Genomic DNA, 25,864 nt, shown 5'->3' with positions numbered 1-25,864 from the left:
CTGGCGGGCTCTGTTGTGATTGGTCAACCGCTTAGAGATGTCCCGCCTCTTAGCCTATCATGTACAATGTGTTGGAGCGCTAGCCAATAGAAACATAAGTGTTACGTAGTGATGTCACTATGCACTGGTAGTAAAGTTGAGTCAAAAAGCTCTTTATTTTTCTCATACTGCCTGTGCTGCAGCACCTCTTTTCACCCTCCGTCTGAAACCAGAGCCCAGTCTGCTCTGATTGGTTAGCTGGCTAGCTCTGTTGTGGTTGATCAACCGCTTGGAGATGTCCCGCCCCTTAGTCTATCACGTACAATGTGTTGGAGCGCTAGCCAATAGAAGAATCCCCAACCCTCTGCAGGGAACTTTGGGATTTTAGTCTTTGCAGACCATTTACATGCACACAAACCTAAATAACAAACTACAGGAAAGGGAAAACCCCAAAAGGCATAATAGGGCCTCTTTAAGCTATTAAGATTCTGATTCAAAGGTGTCTTTAAACGTGTATTCAAAAAAGATGGAGTATTTCTGTGGCCAATGACTTTTATTCCATTGAAGGTTTGACGGTCTGGATGGCTTGGCTGAACACGACGAGTTTCTCCCCCACAAAGCTGGAGTCAAGAAGGAAAACCACTTCACAGATGTGAGTGCTTCTACTCAGCAATATGTTAGAAAACATGTTGTTGGGTTCTGTTGTTGATTCAGATGAATAAAGACTTTTAAAACGGTATCTCTGTGTTTAATCCTCTCCTGCAGTTCGAGGGGAAGACTTCTTTTGGCATGTCCATCTTTAACCTCAGTAACGCTATTATGGGCAGCGGGATTCTGGGATTGGCTTTTGCGATGGCCAACACCGGAATTATTCTTTTTCTGTGAGTATGCAAGCCTAACACAATCCTCATTTTGGTTTAACATCGTGCCTGGCTGTTTTTCTCTGTGTGTTTGTGTATTTTTCCAGCCTTTTATTTACTCAACGCTCAGTATTAAGTTGTAATATGATTCCCAATTGAGTAGTAGTATCTTGATTTCAGGTTTTTGTGAAGCCAATGTTCACACAAGGCTGTTTGTCGTATGTGTTAGAGTTTAAGGTTTTAGAAAATGATACAGTGGAGATTTTAAAGTAATGTTTGCTGCTCCTGACTATATACGTTTTTCCAAGGCCTTATTTAAAAAAACTAATACTTTTATTCCTTTATATTTTTGAAAAAAAAAGAAGCTTTTATCAATCATTAAAGGTGGGGTAGGTAATTTAGGAGAAACCAGCTCGAGTGCGCTACAATTTGAAAATACACAGCCGGAACAAATCTGCCACTTCCTTACAGAGCCCCTCCTCCAACACACACGAACGCGCACATGACCAATAAGGGCACGAGATAAGTTTTTGCACAGATGGAAGGCTGACAGGCAGGTAGGCCATCCAGTTACTTTAGCCGGGCCGGCTCAGATGATTGGTCGTGCTTTTTACAGCGCCATGGCTTCCACAGATGACATTTTTTTATGGATTTTTGTCAAAGCACTTCAGATATTCATCATTGCTATCGGGATGTTAAGAGCATTCCATGGAATATAACAAAAAGTGTATCTCGAGCCGGTTTCTCAAACGTACTTACCCCACCTTTAAATCAAAACTTTATTACAGACTTGAGGTCCAGATAGAACACAAAAACCCTTGGAAACTGCATTTACTACATTTTCCTACAATGAGGCCACTCTACAGATGTCTCCACAGCTTTTACAGACCTAATTTATGTATATTTCTAGCAGTGTGTGTGTGTGTGTGTGTGTGTGTGTGTGTGTGTGTGTGTGTGTGTGTGTGTGTGTGTGTGTGTGGCGCATCAGGGCAACGCAGATTCCCTAAATCAGATTTAAGTGTTTAAAAATAGCCCGTAGTGATCAGATCCAAGAAACGCCTGCTGGATCAGTCCTGTGCTATGTGGCAGGGAGGAAGGGGGGAGGAGACGGAGGAAGGGGGGAGAAGAGGGATGAAGGGGGGAGGAGAGGAGAGGAAGGGGGGAGGAGGTCTGGACTGGAGAGCCGCTCTCTCTGGAAGACAAACTAACTTGTGTGGGCGCAGAAGAAAAAACAACAATGACAAGAATGGCTTGTTCGGATTGAGCTTCTCGTTTCTAAAGAGAATAACATCGTTTTTCTCTCTTTCTTTCCGTCTGTATTTATTTTTAATTAATGAGCTCAGTTTTAACTCTATATTAATCTCCAGATTTGAAGGAGCTTTGATACAGACTTGCTTTTAGCTTTAAACTTCCATAATATTCTTCCTAATTTCCTCGGATCAATTATTTTTTACCATGACTTCCACACCTACTAGTTACTGTTTTTTAAAATTGCCATTATAATAATCTTTTTTTATTTTGTGAATGTATTTTTATGTTATAATGATGTGGTTTTTATAATGATGGAGAGCCATGAAGTGTCTCTCATCAATACGGTGGATCTCAAGGGGGTTTCAATATGCTGACATTTTATTTACCATGTATTTAATTGATTAATAGAGAAAATAATCTATAGCTGCAGCCTTAAAAAGTACGAAATATACTGTTTTTGTATATATTGATGTATATATACTGTATGCACAAAATATGTTGTTCCTTAGTAACCCCTTAAAAATAAAATGGTGCATCTCAAGGGTTTTATATGAAAACAAAGTATTCCATTGTACTTTACTTAAGTATTTAATTTAACATCCTACATGTACATAGTGTACTTACTCCTGGACTTTTTATTGTGCCATTTTCTTACTTGCACCTTTTTCTTACACTATTTATGTATTTTTTTTTCAGGATGCTGCTGGTGTCCATCGCCCTTCTGTCTGCATATTCAATTCATCTCCTGTTGAAAAGTGCTGGAGTTGTCGGTGAGCTGGATTCAACACACACACAACTTAGCAAACAAAGCCATTTAGTTGTATAACTCCTCACACTCATTTCTAATGTTCCTCAGGTATCCGTGCTTATGAACAGCTGGGAAATCGGGCTTTTGGCATCCCGGGAAAAATACTGGCAGGGTGCACCATTTCAGTACACAACATTGGAGGTAATGTCTTGTTATTTCCTACCTTTAAAGATTATTTTTTAATATATTTAAGCAAAATGCATTTCACAAGATATTACTGACTGATTTCATTTCCTTTTAGCGATGTCCAGCTACCTCTTTATCGTCAAATCTGAGCTCCCTTTGGTTATTCAAGCCTTCCTCAGTAAACAGGAAAACACAGGGTGAGTGTCAGAGTCATATTGAGATGTATTCACAGTTTCTGTTTGTTGTGTTTTTTTGTAATGACTTTCTTTTTTCACCTGTTTGTCTGGTTGTTTCTTAGAGAGTGGTACTTGAATGGAAACTACTTGATCATAATAGTTAGTGTTGCCATCATCCTTCCTCTAGCACTCATGAAACAACTTGGTATGTTTTTCTGTTGTCACATTTCTCTTTCATTTAACTTTTGACTCCTCATACTTTCCCATATTACATCATGTTTTCACTTTCTTTTTTACATGTACTGTACTTTTATGAGCTTTTCTGGAAAAGTACCATCACTTCTTAATACAGTTCTTAATATGGTGTTATCATTGCCCACAGGTTACCTTGGCTACACGAGTGGCTTCTCCCTCTGCTGCATGGTGTTCTTCGTCATTTCGGTGAGTGTACAAATATTCAGGAAAGATATACACAGTGTTTCACAACAAAACCACCTGACCACATTCCCTGTGTTTTTTACACACTCCTGGGTTTACTTAATTGTGTGTATATTTTTTATATATTTATATTTATTATAAATATTTTCTTTTGAGTCAGTCAGTCTGTTAATTAGTCATTTAGTTAATTGGCTTGCTAGCTTTTTAGTGAGTTAAGTAGCTAGTCAGTCAGTTACAGTAGTTAGTTAGTTAGTTAGTTCGTTTTTTTGTCAATTAGTTAATTGGCTTGCTAGCTTGTTAGTGAGTTAGGTAGTCAGTCAGTCAGTCAGTCATCTAATTATTGATTTAGTTAACTAGTAAGTTAGTTAGTGAGTTAGTTACTTAGTTAGTCAGCTAGTTATTTAGATATCTAGTAAGTTAGTTACTTAGTCACTTAGTTTGGTAATTTGTTAGTTATTAAGTTAGTCAGTCATTTAGTTAGTTAATTTGTTGGATAGTTAGTTAATTACTTAGCTAGGGTAGTTAGTATGTGAGTTATTTAGTTAGTTAGTAAGCTAGCCAGTCCGTCATTAGTTAGTTAAAAAGTTGGAAAGTTTGTTTCTTTGTTACTTAGTTACTTATTTAGTCAGTCAGTCCGTCAGCTAGTTATTTAGTTACTACTAAGTTAGTTATTTTTTATAATAATTCACATTTAATTCCTTGTATGTTTAAACCTACTTTGCAAAACCCTGTTTCTGTTTCTGATTATGATGTTTTTCTAATCATTATTTATCTTTGGTTTTCCCAGGTTATCTTCAAGAAATTCAACATCCCGTGTCCCCTGGTTGATCAACATCAAAACAACTTTACAAGTGATAATGTTATCAAACACATGAATGTGACAGACGACTTCTGTGAGCCCAAAATGTTTACCACTAACTCACAGGTCAGAGGAAACATTTTTACTATGCCTGCGCCTAAGTCTCTGAATCTTTAATGTATTCCTTGGTTAGCACCATAGACTGTATATGGTTAGCATGCCAGATTCTCTGTCATGTGTTAGTATGGCTATCAGTAGAGGTTGTTATGTCAACAGCAATAAAGTGTACAATGTCAACAGTAGTGTTTGGTTTAAAATATGGATGTGTTCTCGAATGTTTGTCCGGTGGGTTATTCACTGACCTTTGATATGACTTGCTTTTAGACAGCGTACACCATCCCAATTCTGGCCTTTGCTTTTGTCTGCCACCCCGAGGTGCTGCCAATCTACACCGAGCTACGAGAGTAAGTCAGAATGCCGTCATGCATTTCACAAAATCTCAAAAATAATTATCTTATTGGAACACAGAGAGATGTGCTAAAAGGTTAAGGGAAAAATTAACATAGTTTTTTCCTAACATTTAATTAAAATACATTTTCTGCTTTTCTTTACCACAGCGCCAACAAGAAACGAATGCAGAACATCGCTAACGTCTCCATCCTGGCCATGTTCGTCATGTACCTAATAACGGCTCTTTTTGGTTACCTCACTTTCTTTGGTAAGCAGTGGTTAACTAAGTATTTTTACTTAAAGTGGACCTATCATGCTATATTTGAATACTATAGTGTAGGACCATACCTATATAAGGAATATTTATACTTTTCATTTTTCAAAATACCAAACAGATCATGCATTTTAGCCATTCCTCATTTTGCTCAATTTAACACTGCCTTTCATGCTCGGATTCAGTGAGAACAGCACCATCTGGTGGCCTGGCATATGTACTACAGCGTCTCCAGCGCTTTCGACCGGCAATGTCCGTGGCTGTCTCCTCCTGATTGGTGGAGTTGGCCCAATAGCCGTAGCGCAACTTCTGTGACGACATAAAAGTGTTCAAATCTGGATCAGTCTGTATCAGATCCGTTGCAGCCCCTTTTTTAGAGATTTGGGTATGGAGGAAAATAGAGAGGGTTGTGTTTTCTGACACTTGGTGAGTTCCCTGGAACACCGGGGACACATATTCATGTAGAAAAGACGTACAAAAGTGCATTTTGCATGATAGGTCACCTTTAAAGATTGTCTAATATGCTTTTTGTGGTTCTACCATACTTGTAATGTGTTATGGGTTTTTGTGCATGTAAATGGTCTGCAAAGAGTACAATTCCTAAATACCCTACTATTCCCAACACCCACGCCTCCATTTGACTCCTTTGTTTACTTCAGTAACATAATGACAATACTACGTTACACCTGTGCTTCTATTGGCTAGCGCTCCAACACATTGTACGTGATTGGCTAAGGGGCAGGACATCTATAAGTAGAAACTCCAGAAAAACGCGATCCTGCGATCGCAGAATTTATCGCATAATCAGCAAAATGGCGCAGATTTTTTAAAAGGCCACATATTTATCAAAAGGCCGCATAACCCCCGCATTTTTCCACACAAAGTTGAGAAAAAAAAAAGTTAACTCGTCNGTAGGTAATTCACTTCAGAAACACTTTTTGTTTTATTCCATGGAATGCTCTTAACATCCCGATAGCAATGAATATATTAAATGCTTTGACAATAAATACATACAAAAATGTCATCCTGGAAGCCGTAGTACTGTAAAAAGCACGACCAATCATCTGAGCCGGCCCGGCTAAAGTAACTGGATGGCCTACCTGCCTGTCAGCCTTCCATCTGTGCACAAACTTATCTCGTGCCCTCATTGGTCATGTGCGCGTTCGTGTGTGTTGGAGGAGGGGCTCTGTAAGGAAGTCTGAAGGAAGGGGCAGATTTTTTCCGGTTGTGTACTTTCAAATTCTAGTGCACTCGAGCTGGTTTCTCCATTCTTACCTACCCTACCTTTAAGTAAAAGCATCAATAATAAATGTAAAAATACTCTGCTACATGTAAAAGTACAAAAGTATTGGCATCAAATTTAACTGAAAGCACCAAAAGCGATTTTTGGTCGAGCCAAAGTGCTGTACATATAATAAAAACACATTACTACAATCACAATAAAAGACAATAATTGACAACAGAAATATAAAAAACAAAAACACAGGGAATAGTCAGGTGTCATACTCCGCTCTGACTAGAAGGCCAGAGAGAAGAAGTGTGTCTTTAGTGTAGATTTGAAAATCATAGAATATATATCACATTACTTAACTATTGATGCATTATTGTGTTAATAACTCCCACACTGTTACATGGGCGCTGCACAAGGATGGGTTGTATTCACAGTCTAAATGTCCCTCTGTGTGCAGTTCTGTTTACATGTGCGTGAAAATTAAGAGAATATTTCATTTAAATCTTTCATTTCTATTTCCATTTTCTAAAATGAGAGTAAAGTTGTTGTTTTTTCCATATGCTGACTCAAAGAGCTGGCTTTGTCGGTCAAAGGTCACCTAGTTCAGATGTTGTGAATGGGGATATTTTTAAATGAATGAGCCACTTGTATCCAGAGCCCATGTGTACTTTCCAGTGTTGTGAATGAAGGGATAGACCACGTGTAAAGAGCTTCTGTGTGTTTATGTGTTTATGTGTGTGTGTGTTTGTGTGTGTGTGTTCAGGTGCTGTGGAGTCAGAGCTGTTACACACCTACAGTCAGGTGGACGCCCTGGATGGCCTGATGCTTTGTGTACGTCTAGCCGTGCTGGTGGCCGTCACTCTGACTGTCCCCGTCGTTCTTTTCCCGGTAAGACATCTGTCAACATGAATAATAACTATATTTAGGTTATGATTTCCTTACTCTTTCCACAAATTCAACACACTTTACATAATAACAAAAGTAGATTGAGATCAAATAGATGAAACGAAGTGACACAAAAGAGAGGTTAAAACAGTATGATACCATCTGCTGAATAATTGATTTGCTTAAAATAATGTTTCTGCTTAAATGATTTCCTCTTCTAAATTGTGTACATTTCAGTTTTTCTTTGTTGCTTTTGGACCACAATTAAACATTCAATTTGCCAGAATTTTATATCCCAAATAATACAAATATCAATTAGGAACAGTAATCCATAGTTGCAGCCTTATAGAACTTTATAAAATGTATATAAAAATTGCCTTATGCAAAATACTTGAATAGGATTTTCTATCCAATTTATTATTTATTTAAAATGTTATATGATATTATTTACATTACATTGCATTTAGCTGACGCTTATATCCAAAGCTTTCTGCTGTCCTGATTTCAATGGGGAGCTCATTCCACCATTTTGGAGCCAGGATAGCAAACCCACGTGTTTTTGCTGATGGGAACTTGGGTCCCCCTCGCAGCGTGGGTGCAGCGAGCCGTTTGGCCGATGCAGAGCGGAGTGCACGTGCTGGGGTGTACAGTTTATTATATTTATTATTTGTATTTCTATGTATACAAAAACCTGTATACAACAAAATAATCAGTTAGGATTAGGAAAAGATCTGACCTAAACAAATAGTCCATCCGTAATTCTATGTTTGCAATGCGAATGTCATCATGGAAATATGTGCCACACTTATAAGAAATGACAATGACCCCTAGTGGTAGTAACTTGTAGAGACGTAACAGTTCTACCCAGAATAAACTTGAAAAAATGTTGATGTAGCATCTTAACCACATTGCTGATCCTGCCGAAAAATGATGTCTGACTCAAAGAACATGATTAGTTTTATAAATAAATACTGTACTGTTTCAGTTCTGTGTCCGTCAGTGTGTAACTTATGAACACAGCTATTTATACCTTAATGGTGTGTTGACTGTATGGACTTAACACAACTTAACATAACTTGTGAATATACAGTAGTTGATAAATATGACCATTCAAAATGTAAGCAGGTTTTTAAAATGGTTGGAAAACATCCAAATAAAAAATGAATGGTAAAGATACAGAGCAGATCAGCAAACACAAACTGTAGTCACAAACCTTTAAATGTCAGATAGATAGTGTTTGACATTTTGGGAAGTATCACCTAGCTTATATCCATCTATTCAGTATAAAACTGGTGCCAATAGACAGGGGTCATCTCTATGTTCCCACAGCCTAATGGTCCCACAGCCCAATGGTCCCACATTTCTATATTTAAAAATAAAAATTAGGCCCTATGTTCCCACAGCCCAATGGTTAAGGTTAGTTATAGTTAGATTACTTAGAAATGTGGGACCATTGGGGTTTGGGAACATTGGGCCTAATTTTGAAGAAAAAAAACATATTAAAAATGTGGGACCATTGGACTGTGGGACCATCGGGCTGTGGGAACATAGACACGCTCCCAATAGACAGATAGCATAGCTAAGAATGCTAGCTGTGAAATAGCTCCAAAAGTCAAAATATGTTATACACATTGTATCTCATTTTTAAACCCTCATAGATATTTTTAAGGTGTCACGTTTGGGTTTTACAACAGGGTAATCAATGTTGTATTCTCTCCACTCTCTGCTGTAAGCTTTTATAACAAAGCCAGACAAGCTATGTCTAAGCTAATCGCTAAGCTAACCTGCAGCTAGTTCCAGCTTCACATTGAACTGATGAATTTGATTTATATCTATCTTCTCATCCCACTCTATCCAAGAAAGCAAATAAGCACACACCCTAAGTATTTTTCAAGTGTGTTGCACTTCTAGTCTTAACTAATATACAATTAGCAGGCATTTTAATGGAAAATACCTGCTAACCTGCTGGGAGGGGATGTAGTCAAGTTGCTGCCTGTATTGAGTTTATCTTCCACATGGCTTTATGAAACAGCTTTTATATAGTTTTATTTATTAATCCTGATGCATCTTGTTGTAAAGTAAAGAAAGTCATGACATTGTCCCTCTTTTCCAACCTTCCCCCTGTAGATCCGCAGGGCCTTGCTGCAGATGTTCTTCCCTGACAAGCCTTTCAACTGGCCGGTGCACATCGGCATTACATTGTGTCTCCTGTTTGTGGTCAACCTGCTGGTTATCTTTGTGCCCACCATCCGCGACATCTTTGGATTCATTGGTATGTTTTATACAGGAAAGAGTGGCTGCACGGTCTGGGCTTCCATTATTATCATCATGCCTAAACTGTGTTATCATGTACTGTGTTTGAAAACTCACTTCTTCTTCTCCTCCTTTAACTTCAGGAGCCACAACTGCCCCCAGCCTCATCTTCATCCTTCCTGCAATCTTCTACATCCGTATCATTCCTGAAGACCAGGAACCTTTGAGGTCCAGACCTAAGATTCAGGTACAACTCGGTTCCTTTAGCTATTTTAAATAACTTAAATATAGTAACAGATCGCTACCATAACATTTATTTACCAGATCTTTCAATTTTTTCATTTATCAAGATACCATTTTTTTTTACCAGTTTCTTGTAATTTGTTTAATAATGGCTTCTCTTATCACAAGGAATAAGTAAGAATCATTTCCTTTAATTTCTTCTGGTGTTTTTCCAGGTAATAGTATATGTGGTATTGTATTCAGAGAAATACCAAAAGTAGCTGACATTTCTCTCCTAACCATTTCCCAGAAACCTCTAAGCCTTGGATGACCAAAATATATGACTATGGTTTGACTTCTGCCCTAACCATCCTCTCATTTTGAAGTAAAACAAATGTTTTACTAACTTCAAATATGGGGTGTCTCAAAATAGTGAATAAGAATCTTCTACATGTATCATTTCCAGTCATTAGATTTAGTTGTGTTATGATTGTTTTTGCACCTTAGTTCCTAATGAGCTGATGGTTTAATGCAAAAAATGCATACATTATTTTGACGTTAACAAAGACTTAGTTAATGGTTGTTCTTTTAACCATTTTAATTAGGAATTGTGTGTCCACCCAGGATACGTTATACTAAACGTACATTTTAATTAGTTTAAGTGTGTTGTTGATACCAATGTCCATTTATTCCTTTCCCCTCCTGCAGGCTGCATGCTTTGCTGCGTTGGGAGTCGTCTTCATGGTCATGAGTTTGTCGTTTATCATCATCGACTGGGTGACCGGGGAGTCTCGGAGCGGAGGCGGACACTAACTGTCTCCACAGAGAAATTAAACGAACACAATGCCATCCCAAACTCTCCGTTATTAAACCCCTCCTCTCTTTTAAAGCCAAACAGGAAAACAAAAGTTTGGCAGCACAAGATGAAGAATATGTGAAGTTCTCCTATACAACAGAAAAAATAATAATGGAGATAAATGAGAATACAAAGAAATGTATTCTGACTGAATACAAAGTCATGCCTCGCTATAAGGATGTTTGGAGGCATGTGTAGAAATGCAACCAAAGGATGAATGGGAACAACATGACTCAAATGGAAATCCCATTTAGAGTATGGATGTGTGAAAATGTCAGTTGTCCATCCGTCAGTTGCTGTTTCAATATACATTTAGGACTGTAAAAAATGCTGGTGCTTTGTGTCAAAATTACCCCAAACTTTCAAAGAAGCTGCAAAATACGAGCAGTGAGGCTGAGGCCAGGCTAACCTTTCCACTCTACCTAAACACACTTTTCAATGACTTGTACATGGAGTTTAACATTTTCTTAACGTGACTTTTTTAATCTATACTGACACTTAACATGACTCCTGTAGAAGTGATCATCTCCAAAGCTGAGCCTGAGATGGTCTTTTATAAATAATACAACAGAAATGGTGCAATGTGTGGTGTTCAGCTGCTATCAATGAAGGTCAAACAGACAGTTAAAGACAATCACATGTGAATCAAAAGAGATGGTTTGTACAGTTTTTTATGTATTCCTGAAAAAATAAAAAAGGTTGTTAAAACCCAGAGATTATACTTTTGTGTCATATTGAAAGAGGGTGTATCACACTTTAAAAAACAATTAATTAAGGGGGGAAAAAGCCATTTAAAAAGTGTACATGAAATAATGTCAGTGTTAATGAAGACGTGTCTGTTATAGCCGCCCCAGAAACTGTTCAGTATGGTGAATAATGACCTATGGGTTTTTAAGTTTTAAACTTGTGTTTAACATTTGACTTACAAACATGTTTTGACTTTGTTATTCATCCTGTACCTTTTTTTAGTTAATTTGAATGTTGATATCTGTCAATAAAATGTGTCTTTCATTTGTACAAAGTAGCTTTTTTTCAATCCACAGCTTTATCTCAGGTTCAGGTTCTTTATTTGGACCCGTAGGTAGATTTGGTTTGCAGATAAAAGACAAAGGATCTTGCAAGTCTCTTCAGTGAGAATATCACAAAATGATTTGAAAAGAAAAGCAAGTCAAAATAAAAAAAATAAAAATTAGATTTTTTTTTTTAAAGGAAGTGACATTTAAAAAAGGGCACATTCTAAGAAAAAGCATATTTAGAATAACTTTATTCGTCCCACAGAGGGGAAATGTACATTTGTTACAGCAAGTAAAGAAAAAAGATAGCTTAGTATTAATCCAGAAGCATGCATGAACATTTTAAAGATAAAAGTAAACAATTATTACTATTTACAATTTACAAAATACACTTCCAGTACCGTAACAGTTTTGACAACACTGCTACTGTGACTAAATTATTTAAATAAAGTCTTTATCTGTCTATTTATATATCTATCAAAAAAACATTTAAAACCCACAAATACAAACATGAGCAATCCACAAAGGTAATATATAAATTACAACTGTGTGACACTACTACAACTACTTTGTGTAATTCACTAAAGTGGTTGTAAAATGAATGCAGTCACAGCATTAGGAGCCAAAGTGCACTGCCTCTCTGAAAATGGAAGTCACACATTCATTCGTGCTGCTGCATCTGAGAGAAAGAAGAAAAGTGGGGGTTAGAGAAGTGCGGTTGTCCGTTTCCTGCTTTCAGTTGATGTGTGCGCAGAACAGAGAAGAGAAACTTCCTTGACTTTAGAGCTCAGTATTCTGAACAGAGGACGACTGTCTTTTTTTTTTTGTTTCTTTAAATGCTGTACACATTCACTTGAGACAAGCAGGGAGATTTATCATCATGAGCCGTGGATCGAAAACTAAATCGGAGGGTGCCAGGAGCTCTCTGCTGAGCCAACAGGAGAATGAGAAGTGTGAGGAGCTAATGGGCAGAAGATGTGCTGTAAGTTAAAGCAAACTGAGGAAGGGGGGGGGGTCCCACCTGCTGTATTTGTCTTGACTTGTATGCTACCTGATACTGAATTTGTCGTGCAAGTGGAAAGGAGTGGCCGTCCAAGATAATACAGGTTATTCTGGTTGTTCCATTTAGTAATGTTGTCTCAGCCCTTAAGGCTCTTGGATATCCTGAGTTTGAAAGTGCGCTGTGGATTTATTTAATGAAGTTTATTTGAATTCCGGTCGATTTGTTTAATGACATTTATTTAAATTCCAGTCTTACTTTGACATATGTTTCCGTCACAAGACTGTGTGCATGCAGTTTAAAATGTATTGCTGACATTAGGTCATCAGAAAAGAGGAGGTAGCTGTAGCAGGAAATGGTGGCTGAACCATTTCCTCCTCTGGTGTCAGAATTAGACTCTAGTGTTGTTTAGTCTTACAGTAGAGCAGAAGTTGGCTTTGTTCCTGACTTTGTTTAAGCCACTGAAGCAAGCACTGTCAGTGAGCCGCAACACATTGACTCTAGCTGCATATTTCTCTCGTATGCTATCTGTGCATGCAAATTAAGAGCAGCACAGCACTTTAAAAAAGTTGTTGTTTGAACAAGTGAATGCACGCAAGGAAGTGGATCCTCACCACACATTTACATGAGGCGCAATAAAAGTGTCCTATCAGCACTTATGTGTTTTTTAATGCATGTTTTATCTCTTTTGTGTGTTCAGTCCATGGCCACTGCAGTCGCCCAGCTGTTCATGGCTCTGCCTCACAGCCCCTCGGTGTGGAGCCTGCAGCAAACTGGAGTCGTGTGCTTCGTCAAAGACAACCCTCAGCGCTCCTACTTCATACGGATGTTTGATATGAAGGTAACCTCACTGACACAGGTGTCATTTAAGCTGGGGAAGCTGGAGAAAACACTTTTTTAAATGGCCAATATAGTCCCAAACACTTTTCTAAAGTAGGCTATATCTTGTTAAAAAGGTTCTGAGTTTCTTTTATTCAAGAAAGTATAAATGAACATCATGCACTATAATACACACCAAACATTGACATTGGTGTACACAGGTACACATACAGATACAAATAAAGTGTAAAATAAATATATAAATAAATAAATATAAAGAAAATAGTAAGGAAGTAAACAAAAGTGAATGATTAGGCGAAAAAATATTTATGAAATTCAATATTTCTTTTGTTTCTAATCGTTGTTGTAATTCTAAGTAAAGATTTGTAAACATGTGGTTAAGAGTCAGTCCATTTCTTCACGGGAAATGTATACATTTAGTTGTATTAAACATTTTTTTATCAAATCCATCACCTTAAAAGTTTATAAAAAAGTCCTCATCCTGAAGTTGTATCGTTTGTCCCGTTTTTCTTTTTAGAAAATATTCAAAAACAGACAAATGACAAATTGTTTCTATTGTTCAAACTTCTTGGTGTATTTCCGGAGACCCAAGTGTGACACAGTTAACATCAGTGAACTTTAAATAGAAAATAGAAAGAGTTTCCGCTTTGGAGCAGCAGGGCCCAGGCGCTAAACTAGTTGCCAACTAAATTAAATAATGTAACAAATGATTGACACAGTTTATTTTAGTCTAAGTTTAACATTATGCTTTTATTTGTATATGCTGTACGCTGTTGAGTTGGGTTTACAGCATTGAAAATCAAAGCCATGTCTGCAGACGTCTTTAGGTGTTAATATCAGAAAATAGCCTATATGATACTGCGTGTGGGGGACTCACTATAGCTTGTTTTGTTTATCTGAAAAGTGTCCCCATCCTTTCACTTCACTGCCATTGTACCAAGAGCTTGTTGTATGATTGCACTAAAGTATTTTGGCCCTTTTCAAACTAATTTAAGTCAAATCAAATTACATTTTATTTATGTAACCCAATGTCACAAAACACATTTGTGTTTGCTGGGATCCCCGCTCAATGGCATAACATCAACATTTGCAAGTAAACTTATAGCCCTAGCATGCCTTTCAACTAAACGCCTCGTTCTTATGAACATGAAAGTCAGAAAGCCCAACTGCTTCAATTCCAATAGATGGCTGGAGGACTTCCTAAACATCTTAAGTATGGAAGAAGCTGCTTTCTCCCTGTTATATTTGGTTAAGCCAGGCAACAGGCTTTGGGATAANGTGTGCCTTGGCAGTCTCAGATGCTAATAATGCTAATGCGAGCAAATAAAATGGCGGCTTCACAAAACTTTTCTGAGTTTTACGGGGCGTGGTTTGCAATTCGCCCAGCCAATCAGAAACCTCTCTATCAGGGACTGAAAAGGGGGGAAAAGTTCTCATGAACTAAGTTCTCTTTTTGTTGTGAACGCAAAATCCCAGGAACTATCGGAACTAAAAGGGAGAAGTACGGGGAAAAGTACTCCGGTGTGAAAGCGCCTAATGGTGCTCTAGGAGGAGATTCAGCTGATTGGCTAATGGTTACACAAGCCAAAAAATCTGATCAGCTCATTTTCAGACAGGTTTGTATATAAATGGATCAGGACGAAAAGAGGGAGAATCTTTTTTCCTGAAACTTTCAGAATCTCTTTACACAGAGGGGACACTTGTTTTTGTATCCATCTTNCATATACACACACATCTCTTTCTCTTCTGATTGATTCACCTATTCATCCATTTCCCATTTAATTTCACTTCTTTCATTATTATTACCGTTATTTTTCTGACAGAAAAATAACGGTAATAATAATGAAAGAAGTGAAATTAAATGGGAAATGGATGAATAGGTGAATCAATCAGAAGAGAAAGAGATGTGTGTGTATATGTACATATGTGTGCATATATATATACTTATTTATTTATCTATTTATTTACCAATTAAACAATGACGCAAATCATGTATAAATACAACGCCATATGCATACATCAAATGTAACTGACACTGTAATCCCGCTGCCCCCCAGTCTTCATGTTATGTCCTGTCCTACTTGTGATGTGTGTGAGCCATGTCCTTGCCCGTGTGTTTTTCTCTTTTGAAAATGTTTAATAAAATATAAAAAAAAAATTTTTAAACAGTAAAAACACATTTGTGTCAGTGGGCTTTACAGATAAAAAAACATGACTGACAATAAAAAATTTTTAAAAAAAATTAAAATACAAATAATAATAAATAAAATGAAACAAAATAAAAGGCATAAAAAACCCAATAAATATACAAAAAAATAACAAATAAATAAAATACCATAAAATGTTGGACCGAGGAGGACGCTCTGTATGGAGAAGCCTGAAACCAGCCCTAGCTAAAGGCTTTATTAAAAGAAGAACTATGGCATCAAATCGATCGCATCTTTCCTGAGTATTATTATTGAAGGACTTAAATATTCAACATGTTTTTTTTCCACAGATGGGGAGGATGGTTTGGGAGCAGGAGATCTACAACCAGATAGTTTACTCCTCACCACAACCGTTCTTTCACACCTTCGAAGCGGATGTAAGCAAACCTTCATTTACCACCAGGTGCACTGCAATTTTCTTCTTTTAAACCGTCAGTACCGTCACAATTACTTAACATATTTGTTATTTGCCGCTTGCTCGACGCAGGACTGTCAAGTGGGACTGAACTTTTCGATGCAACAGGAAGCAGAAGACTTCCGACACGCTGTGGAAGACAAAATCAACCAGAGAAACACTCGTCAAGGTTAGTGAGGTCACAGAGACCACTTTCATGTGTATTTTAAGCATGAAATGAATACTGCAATTCAATATGCAATATGTGTTTATTCGTTATTGGGCTCATTGCAATATGATCCTGGAAAATAAAAGCTTTAATCAATTTTAATGAGGCTAATTTTGGCAAAAATCTGACACATTTTACAAGTGAGTCCTTATCAAGAAGCCTCTTGCTTCTTAAATTAAACAGAAATTGTTAAATATTCTCATATTATTATGGAAAATATAGGAAATGCTAATGAGTCGAAATATAATTGTTGATTCATAATTGTGAATTAAAATTAGTAAACACTCTTATTCAACAAAGTTTTTTAGGATGTTTTAGAAGAATGAAAAACATTGTTATGGTGTTTTAATGTGTCCCAAAATGGTTTCTCTCACCTGCTTGTTATTGACAGTTAAGAAACAGCGCCCCCCGCCGCCAAGTGGTAAGACAACACTACATTTCACATCTGCACAATTTCATTTACATATGTAGCAAACAATAAACGGTTTCCTTCCTGTTTCCTGTCTCTGCAGATAGAGGTAACCTGCCTCGAGTCCCCATTGAAAAAGGTGCGTTAAACACATCTGTAACTTTTACTACCGCAAACAATCAGTGGTGGAGAGCAACCAAGTACATTTACTAAATGTTGAGATACTTATATACTTTATGTTCATATTATGCTACTTTATACTTTTACTCCATGTTAAAAATAAAGACCTTTTTGAACATTAAAGCAGGTAAATATGTCACAGTAGAGACACACAATACAAATATTAACCTGAAAATGAGCATAATAGGGCCCCTTCAAGTCAAACATCTTTAAAATAATGGTCACCTATTATGCAAAATCCACTTTTTCATGTCTTTTATAGATAAGATGGATACAAAAACAAGTGTCCCCTCTGTGTAAAGAGATTCTGAAAATTTCAGGAAAAAAGATTCTCTCTCTTTTCGTCCTGCTCCATTTATATACAAACCTGTCTGAAAATGAGCTGATTAGATTTTGGCCACTTTATGATGTCATAACGATTTTTTGGCTTGAGTAACCATTAGCCAATCAGCAACCAAGGTAACTCGCCCACCTTATCACCTGAATCTCCTCCTAGAGCACCATTAGGCGCTTTCACACCGGAGTACTTTTCCCCGTACTTCTCCCTTTTAGTTCCGATAGTTCCTGGGATTTTGCGTTCACACCAAAAAGAGAACTTAGTTCGTGAGAACTTTCCCCCCCTTTTCAGTCCCTGCTAGAGAGGTGGTATATCCTGGGGAGAAAACATTTCCAATTTCTGATTGGCTGGGCGAATTGCAAACCACGCCCCGTAAAACTCAGAAAAGTTTTGTGAAGCCGCCATTTTATTTGCTCGCATTAGCATTATTAGCATTAGCCCAGCGTACCAACGGAGAGAGACTAATTTATGGCAACACAAAATAAAACGTGGGAGTGATGAGGAAGTGTTGGCGTTCTGGCGATTTACTCGGAAGGCTTCAGTAGAAGCTGCTGCCAGTCCCCAACTCCGTGGACTTCCGGCCGGGGACTTCGGGTGGCAGTAAACGCCGTGAAGTTGTTTGCGGCCTGCCAGTAAACCCAAAGCAGAAGAAGAAGAAGTGACGTCAGCGGCTTCATTTGCCTAATCCATCCCCAGGGATTTATTCCGGTGTGAACGCGATCTAAGTACGGCAAAGTACTTGGTGTGAAAGCGGCTATTTAGTGTTTTTTTCCACCAAATGTCTCTCAGAGGGGCGTGAGGAGGGGCTCCTTATTTTCATCTAAAGTAACAGACAGAGAATCAGCACTTTTGAAACAGGGCTGAAACAGAGGGGATTATGGGATGCTGCAATGATCTGTTTGGTGTTTCGAGCCAAACACTTCAGAGACATGTTTTGTATATATCTGAGACCTATGATATATTGATTAAAAACAGTATAATAGGGGACCTTTAAAGTAAAACATCTAAAGAATAATAAGCCTACACCATCCTTAACGTCTGTCTCTCTTCCTGAAGCGTCCCCAGGCGGCCATGGTGCTCTCCACATGGCCACAGTGGACATCCAGAACCCGGACATCCATTCCTCTCGGTACCGCGCGATGCCTCCTGCTGCTGTTTCCTTAGGCCTGAAGAAGGACAAGGACAAGAAGAAAGGAAAGAAGGGCCCCAAACTCTCCAAAGCAGACATCGGGGCCCCCAGTGGATTTAAGTGAGTGTTTTAGCAGATGGATGTGTTGCCTTAATGTCGAAAGGGACTAAGTGTGTTTACTCATGTGCTGAACTTGATTTTAAGGTGTTTGTAATTTACATTAATATTTCCATTCCATCTACATTTCTACTCCACTGCAACCCCAGGGCAAACGTTTTTCTTTTTACTCAACTTAATGTATTCAATAACTTTAGTTACTTTATACAAAAATATAACAGATTATTTATCATCTGTTATTCTTATGGGTTATGATAAACCTAACTGATCCCTTGGTGAAATTCACAAGCTACCCAGTAATAGCTTTTTAAAAAATACAATTAATAAGCATCTAAGGTTCTTCTTTAACGGGTGCAACATTGAAGTGATGACCACTTAAATGCATCAATAATCAAGCTTATTATAATAAAAGCCATTTGTTATTTTCATGGGCTGTTATTTTTATTTTTTTATTCAACCAGATAAAAGCATTGAGATAAAATCTCATTTTTAATGCTGACCTGGCCAAGAAGGCAGCAACGTTACACATAACACAAACATATAACATACAGAGAACATAAGTAAGAAAACAAAACGAAAAGCAGTCACTACATTGTGCACATTAGGACAGGAAGAAAGGTACTACTTATTACTGCAAGAGCAGCTGGTGGTAAGGACCTCAGACAACTTCAATTTAAAACATGCTATTGAGACAAGTGCCGTCAGTTTGAGGCGTGATTGAAGGTCATTCCAAGACCAAGGACCATAGTAACCGTATCCAGGCACTGGATCTGAGGTTGTGAGAGTCACAAACTGGAGCAAATCTGGCACATATGTAGAGTGGAAGCTTACCTAAAATGGCTTTATACATTAATNTTTTATTCAACCAGATAAAAGCATTGAGATAAAATCTCATTTTTAATGCTGACCTGGCCAAGAAGGCAGCAACGTTACACATAACACAAACATATAACATACAGAGAACATAAGTAAGAAAACAAAACGAAAAGCAGTCACTACATTGTGCACATTAGGACAGGAAGAAAGGTACTACTTATTACTGCAAGAGCAGCTGGTGGTAAGGACCTCAGACAACTTCAATTTAAAACATGCTATTGAGACAAGTGCCGTCAGTTTGAGGCGTGATTGAAGGTCATTCCAAGACCAAGGACCATAGTAACCGTATCCAGGCACTGGATCTGAGGTTGTGAGAGTCACAAACTGGAGCAAATCTGGCACATATGTAGAGTGGAAGCTTACCTAAAATGGCTTTATACATTAATAAAAACCAATGTATACAGAAGGAGGTTTTATTGACACTGATAGACACACTTTGGAAATACACATTTTATTCAAGAGAAAGCACCTCATCTTCCACCGGATGTCAGGCGGGGAAGTTTGGTAAATGTCTAGAGAGGAGCTCATTTTTCAATATTTGTAAAATGGTGTCTCTTCTCTGTTTGTTCCCCTCCTGTCAGGCATGTTGGTCATGTAGGCTGGGATCCGAACAACATCGACCCTGATATGTGGAAGCTGCTCTCTCAGGCCGGGATCAGTGCGGACGCGATGAACGACGAACAGACGTCGCAGATGGTTCTCAACGTCATCGAGCAGTCCGGAGGCATGGAGGCCGTCAAAAGGGAGATGAACAGAGGTAAGACTCACTCTCAATCAGTTTGAGACTCACTCAGATTACACTTAAACTTCTAGAGATGTCAGACTGCAAAGGAATTCATTGAGTATATAAAAAACCTTCTGTCTGTTGTAAAACTTGTTAGCGGTAAAATCTGTTAATGGTGAAAACTGTTAGGGGTCCATCAGAATCAGAAACACGTTTATTTCCAAGTAAGTTTAAACAAAACAGGAATTTTCCTTGGTGGAAATGGTGCATATATAAAGACAGTCTGTGAATCACTAATTCATCCTGTGAAAAAGGCAAAGGTGAAAATGTTGAGAGTAATTTTTGGCTTAGAAGTGCGTCCAACACATGACTTATATTTATAGGTTATTGAAAGATCTCCCTCAGGAATTTTGCAAAAAGTAAGATCTTTCATGAACACACGTTTTTGAAATTTACATGTTTTGCTCAGCAAGATAATCTCCACAGATTACCACCGCCTTCATTCATTTCTGATGTAAAAACCTAAAGACATTAGGCGATAAAGGAACATCACAGTCACACGACTTCATGTCACCACCGGCTAATGTTCGGCGTGATGGCGTTTATTTAGTCACTGGTTGGAGATTAGCCAGTAGATAATGTTCTGACCTATTTTATGTCGTAGAACAAAATGTGAACATATCTCGTGTTAAACACAGACTTTATTTCAGGCGTCTAACCAAGAACACAAAGAAAAAAACGTTGACTTTAAAAATGGGGAACCAGAAGTGATAAATGTCTAACTTTAACTTTTAGATGCTGTTTAACTCAACAAACGGAAATGTAATGTTCCTCATTATTAATCTTACTGTCACCACTTGCTAATATCATTTATTTTCTAAAGCTTAAGCTAAATAGTGACTCATATCTTGTTGCCCTCCAGATGGAGCCCCCCCCCCTCCGCCTGGCAGGCAGGGGCCCCTCCCTCCGGTCCCGGGCCTCGGGGCCCCGGCGCCTCCACCTACTCGGAGCCGCTCCGGCGCCCTGCCTCCTGTCCCAGGACACTCACCCCACTCTTCTCCTGGACGTGGAGCCCTACCACCCCCCCCTCCTTCATCAAACAGAGGCGGACCTCCACCTCCTCCACCCTCACACTCTGCTCCCTCTCACTTCCCCTCACCTCTTCCCTCTCACGGCCCCCCATCAATCCCCTCTCACAGCCTGCCTCCTCCTCCACCATCCGGCCCACATCGCTCCATGCCACCTCCTCCTGTCCCATCTACACCCAACAGAGGGGGAGGTGGAGGGCCTCCTCCTCCTCCTCCACCACCACCTCCACCTCCCTCTTCAAATGCCCCTCCTCCTCCTCCTCTTTCCAGTGTAAAACCATCAACACCAGCCGGAGGAGGAGGAGGAGGAGGAGGAGGAGAAGAGCCCCGAGGGGCTTTGCTGGATCAGATCCGACTGGGGAAGAAGCTCAAAAATGTAAAACAAACTTATTTCTCTCAAAATATTTTTGCTATAATACACAATTCTTGATTTGAATGAGGCATATTTAAAGGGGCCCTAATCTGCTCATTTCCAGGTGTATATCAGTATGTAGTGTCTCTCCTATGACATTTCTCTATGCTTTAATGTTCAAAAAGCTCTTTATTGTTCTCATACTGCCTGTGCTGCAGCACCTCTTTTCACCCTCTGTCTGAAACCAGAGCCCAGTCTGCTCTGATTGGTTAGCTGGCCGCTCTGTTGTAATTGGTCAACTGCTAAGAGATGTCCCGTCCCCCTGAGTCTATCACAAAGTGTTGGAGGGATAGCCAATAGAAGCTTGAGTGTATAATAGTGATGTCCCTAGGTTCCTGTAAACAAAGGAGTCCAATGGAACCTTTCAGGCAGCGGGGAGGAGAAAGTGAACAAACAGATTTTAGCCTTTGCAGACCATTTACTTGCATAACAACCTATATAACCCCTTATATAGGGCCCCTTTAAAACTGTGCTTGGTAGGACTGCACGACAAAGCATGTAACAAATAATCTGCCTCCTGCGATTTGATTTTTTCACTTAAGGCACCAATATTTGGATTTGTACTTAGTTTCAATGAGTTGTTCTGCCCTAGTGCCTCTACATGTGTAGCAGATGTTCAAACGCTGTCCTCTTGTCTTGTTGCAGGTGATAGACAGTCCTGACACAGCTCCAACGGACTCCAATGAGGGCATCGTTGGTGCTCTCATGATGGTCATGCAGAAGAGGAGTAAAGCCATCCATTCCTCTGGTAAATATCACAATACCATCACGACATGGAGCCAAGAGGGCCATAAACAAAGGTCTCATATATATTTACATATGTCCTTTTTTTCAGATGAAAGTGAAGATGAGGGAGGAGATGAAGACGAGGATGACGATGAGTGGGATGACTAGTTTCAGGATTTTGAACTTATGTAAACATTTGAATCACAATACTGGTACATGTTGGTTGTTAAGTTATGATTGGTTAAAGGTATAATATGCAGCATTTTCATATAAAAAGAAAACACATATAGTCTAAAAATAAAAATGACCCCTCTCAATCCTCTCTTATGTCAAACTAGCAGTTTGTGGCAGTGTTTGACCCTGCTGCCCTCTGCCTGTATTATCGCTGTTCTTTTTTTTGTTGGGATATTTCTAGGTAAAAAAAACGTGTGCTGCTTTTTCTCAGTCTCAGGTTTTCAAATACAGATACTGGGACAACAGAAAGCCTTTTGCCGGTATATAAAGTTGTGGAGAACAAGTTGTTCATTTTTAAGTACGCAAGCGTTTACCATGTCTTTCTGTCCTCTGTTGTGTTCTAGTTTGATTCAACATACACCCACACCCACACACACACACACACACACACACAGAAAAATAACTTGGCACGAAGAGAGGAATTGGTACAGAAGGCATTTAAAAGAGTGCCTCAGAGCTGTCAACTTGATTTGTTGACCTGCATCATCTGTTCATTGTATTTTATCATGCTCTGTTAGCTGAGCATAACAGTATTCATGACAACATATATTTGTACTTCTTAATTTAATTCCCAACGGGGCGTTAAGACTCAAGAATGTGTCAAGCTGAAAAGATATTCCGACAAGGGACAACCTTGTGAAAACAAACATAATCAACTTAAATGAATTAAAGAAAACTTGAAAGAAACGGTTTTATTATGGTATTTCATTCTAGATGACACTTATTATGAAGCTTATGGTATTTTGTTGTTGTTGACGTGTTACGCAAAGTGAGTGCTAAACTATCAATATTTTATTAACAAGCTCTAATGGCATGGACCGTGCATGATCCAACTGTTTACTATATCATTTTTGTCATATGGATTGTCTATTTTGTAATTTTACTATGTTTTTTCATTTGGAAAAAACAAAATCCATTGCAAATCTGTCCGTTCTGGGAGAGGGACCCCTCCTCTTTTCCTTTTTCTGAAATCTCTTCCATTTGTCTGCCGTTATTGTGGGTTTCCTTTTGAGGAGTTTTTTATTTTGCATTGCAAGGGTCTAAGGACAGAGGGTGCTGTATGCTGTACGATCTGTAAAGACCCCTGAGACAAATGTGTAATTTGTGATCCATAAATAAAAACTTTATTACTGAAAAACAATATTTTATTCTGCCTAAAGTTTTCATCATTCAATAAATACAAGCTTTGTTGGTTCCAGATAGATTGGATTTGCCAATACAATTGCAATTGAGAGCCAATTATGATAATAACTTTGCATATTTGTTAAGTGTTCTGCCAGCTTCAATTATGACATTCATAAGCCATTCAAAATAAACAGTCAATTTTAAAGATTTGCAACAACTGTAAGTTTCAAACATGTCTTTTTTTCAGTCTGTGTAAGTATCAGACCGTTTATCACTAAAGGAAACCAGAAACCAACATAACTACATTTAATAGAGATTGGAGAGAATAGAGAGGGGATCAGGAAGTAGGGTATTTAGGTTTTTAAAAAGGACAAGGACTATTTTTAGATTTTAGGTTGCTGATCCATACTGACTCCATTCCAGAAGGTGGCGGTAAATGCACCTAAAAGCTGTTTGCCAACCGCCATCAAAAGAAGAAGAAAACAAAGAAGGAGAGCTTAAAAGTTAGCAGTCAGCTTTTTAAATGTCCTAAATAACTAACAAAGAGCTAATTATTTTAGGTAATATATTCTGTAACAAGGCAGAAAAGGTGTTAAGGATGTGACTATACAACCCTTTTTTTCAGAAGAAGATTCTTGTTAGTATTTTTCTAATTTAGTAACGGACGTTAAACAGACGTTAGCTTTGTTGTTGTGTTGCTGTAGTAGTTGTTGTCATTACGTTAACGGTTGAGTTCGAGTTCGTCACAAACGTCTCACAAGCCGTTAAAAAATCGTCTATAGAAACTTGTTTGGTCCAGTAATATTGTAAAAATGGACGATTCCTCCGTGATAAACAGAGCCGGTGGAGCAGATAAATGCTATATCTGCCTCAGCCCCTTTGGAAAGCAAACAGTGGCTTCTCTGGAGAAATGCCAGCATGTATTTTGCCTTAAATGTATTCTGCAATGGTCCCAGGTAAACACACACTTCACCTGTCACCCCCTGTCCTGCTAAACGTGTCAGCCATCATACTATAGTATCAGTATAATACTCCAAGGTGCAACAATCCCAAATTGGCAAGATATATACAAATATTGACACAAGTTGTGTTTGAAAAGTAGTGACAGTAGACATGTTTATCCTTTTATAACTTAAAAATAATTCTGTATATTTGATAGTGTCTACTCTTCCTTTCTATCTATCTATCTATCTTATCTATCTGTCTATATATATAATTGGGAAATTAGGGTTGCAGTGTTATAAGCTTTTTGCAGCACAATACCATCAAATCCTTTAAACAATGTCACCAGGGGCTCTGACATGATGCTTGATGGATTGCCTCTGTACACGATGTGAATCAAAGTGTAAAACACTATTATGTATAAGCTAAGTTTCATGTGTTTCGTCTTAAATCTCAGACAGCCAACACCTGCCCCGTGGATCGGATCAATTTTGGTTTTATCTACCAGAGACGGTGTCCTGGAGGGGACATTCAAAAGAAGGTGAGTATTTACAGTGTCCTGAAGTATTTGGAAATGCATGGAAATACTTTGGAGCTAAACTGTTTTGTGGTGCCGCTTCTGCAGATAAAAGTGAGGACAAAGAAAAGGAGAGAAGAAGATGATGATGAGGAGGAGGAGAGCCCTGCTGTTATCTGTGAGGAATGTGGACGCAGCGACCGCAGGCACCGGCTGCTGGTGTGCATTCACTGTGACTCAGGGTATGGCATTTGAGTGCTTGGGAGCTTAACACAGCTTTATCAAGTGTTATTTTGATCTTTATTTGTTGGTACATATCAGTGGTATTGTCAAAGCAGAAGCATTATAGTGAGTTGCACTTGAATTTTGTTGTTGTTGAAGTTGTAGATGGTGCTGTTCTCACTGAATCAGAGCATGAGAGGCAGTGTTAAATTGAGCGAAATGAGGAATGGCTAAAATGCATGATCTGTTTGGTATTTTGAAAAATGAAAAGTATAAATATGCCTTATATAGGTATGGTCCTACACTATATTATTCAAATATAGCATGATAGGTCCACTTTAAATACATGTTGTAAGAGCCAACATGCTAATTTAGCACCAGTTTATTCTTTTACTCTTATCATTATTTGGTAACACTTCACACATTTGTTTTGAGCACTTCCAGCAATTGTCACTTGGGCGTGGTTAAATGGTATTTAGTCCGCCTGTTTTGCTGCGAGAGGGCAAAGGGTGGTACAGACAGAGAGATTTTGAAT

General features: G+C 38.4%; 3 protein-coding genes across 5 annotated transcripts in view; all 3 read left to right on the top strand.

The window, feature by feature from the left end:
• Nucleotides 1–11,406, top strand: part of slc38a5b (solute carrier family 38 member 5b) — a 13,532-nt gene extending 2,126 nt beyond the window's left edge. For all 3 annotated transcript variants that reach the window (XM_010778240.1, XM_010778238.1, XM_010778239.1), the window contains 14 exons: nucleotides 547–631; nucleotides 745–860; nucleotides 2,787–2,860; nucleotides 2,947–3,039; nucleotides 3,140–3,221; nucleotides 3,323–3,405; nucleotides 3,583–3,641; nucleotides 4,426–4,563; nucleotides 4,822–4,901; nucleotides 5,055–5,155; nucleotides 7,156–7,280; nucleotides 9,405–9,549; nucleotides 9,674–9,777; nucleotides 10,461–11,406. In XM_010778240.1, coding sequence (XP_010776542.1) covers nucleotides 547–631; nucleotides 745–860; nucleotides 2,787–2,860; nucleotides 2,947–3,039; nucleotides 3,140–3,221; nucleotides 3,323–3,405; nucleotides 3,583–3,641; nucleotides 4,426–4,563; nucleotides 4,822–4,901; nucleotides 5,055–5,155; nucleotides 7,156–7,280; nucleotides 9,405–9,549; nucleotides 9,674–9,777; nucleotides 10,461–10,565 — 1,390 coding nt within the window. In that variant the 3' untranslated portion in view covers nucleotides 10,566–11,406. The remainder of the gene's footprint in view (nucleotides 1–546; nucleotides 632–744; nucleotides 861–2,786; nucleotides 2,861–2,946; nucleotides 3,040–3,139; nucleotides 3,222–3,322; nucleotides 3,406–3,582; nucleotides 3,642–4,425; nucleotides 4,564–4,821; nucleotides 4,902–5,054; nucleotides 5,156–7,155; nucleotides 7,281–9,404; nucleotides 9,550–9,673; nucleotides 9,778–10,460) is intronic.
• An 899-nt stretch (nucleotides 11,407–12,305) lies between these two features.
• wasb (WASP actin nucleation promoting factor b) lies at nucleotides 12,306–23,667 on the top strand. Its single transcript, XM_010778237.1, has 11 exons — nucleotides 12,306–12,603; nucleotides 13,322–13,462; nucleotides 15,959–16,045; nucleotides 16,156–16,252; nucleotides 16,683–16,712; nucleotides 16,804–16,839; nucleotides 18,274–18,466; nucleotides 19,921–20,096; nucleotides 20,986–21,527; nucleotides 22,209–22,311; nucleotides 22,399–23,667. The coding sequence occupies exons 1-11, from the start codon at nucleotides 12,502–12,504 to the stop codon at nucleotides 22,455–22,457; spliced, it is 1,566 nt and encodes a 521-aa protein (XP_010776539.1). The 5' UTR covers nucleotides 12,306–12,501; the 3' UTR covers nucleotides 22,458–23,667.
• Nucleotides 23,668–24,113: 446 nt separating this feature from the next.
• Nucleotides 24,114–25,864, top strand: part of LOC104951557 (PHD and RING finger domain-containing protein 1-like) — a 3,235-nt gene continuing 1,484 nt past the window's right edge. The window contains exons 1-3 of the mRNA XM_010778235.1: nucleotides 24,114–24,604; nucleotides 25,048–25,131; nucleotides 25,216–25,349. Of these exons, the coding sequence (XP_010776537.1) occupies nucleotides 24,461–24,604; nucleotides 25,048–25,131; nucleotides 25,216–25,349 (362 nt within the window). The 5' untranslated portion in view covers nucleotides 24,114–24,460. The remainder of the gene's footprint in view (nucleotides 24,605–25,047; nucleotides 25,132–25,215; nucleotides 25,350–25,864) is intronic.

The sequence above is a fragment of the Notothenia coriiceps genome, unplaced genomic scaffold (genome assembly GCF_000735185.1).
Source record: "Notothenia coriiceps isolate Sejong01 unplaced genomic scaffold, NC01 NC01_scaffold00019000, whole genome shotgun sequence".
NCBI lineage: Eukaryota > Metazoa > Chordata > Actinopteri > Perciformes > Nototheniidae > Notothenia > Notothenia coriiceps.
The sequence above is the reverse complement of the archived record's forward strand: the minus strand, read 5'-3'. Positions and strand labels throughout refer to the sequence as shown.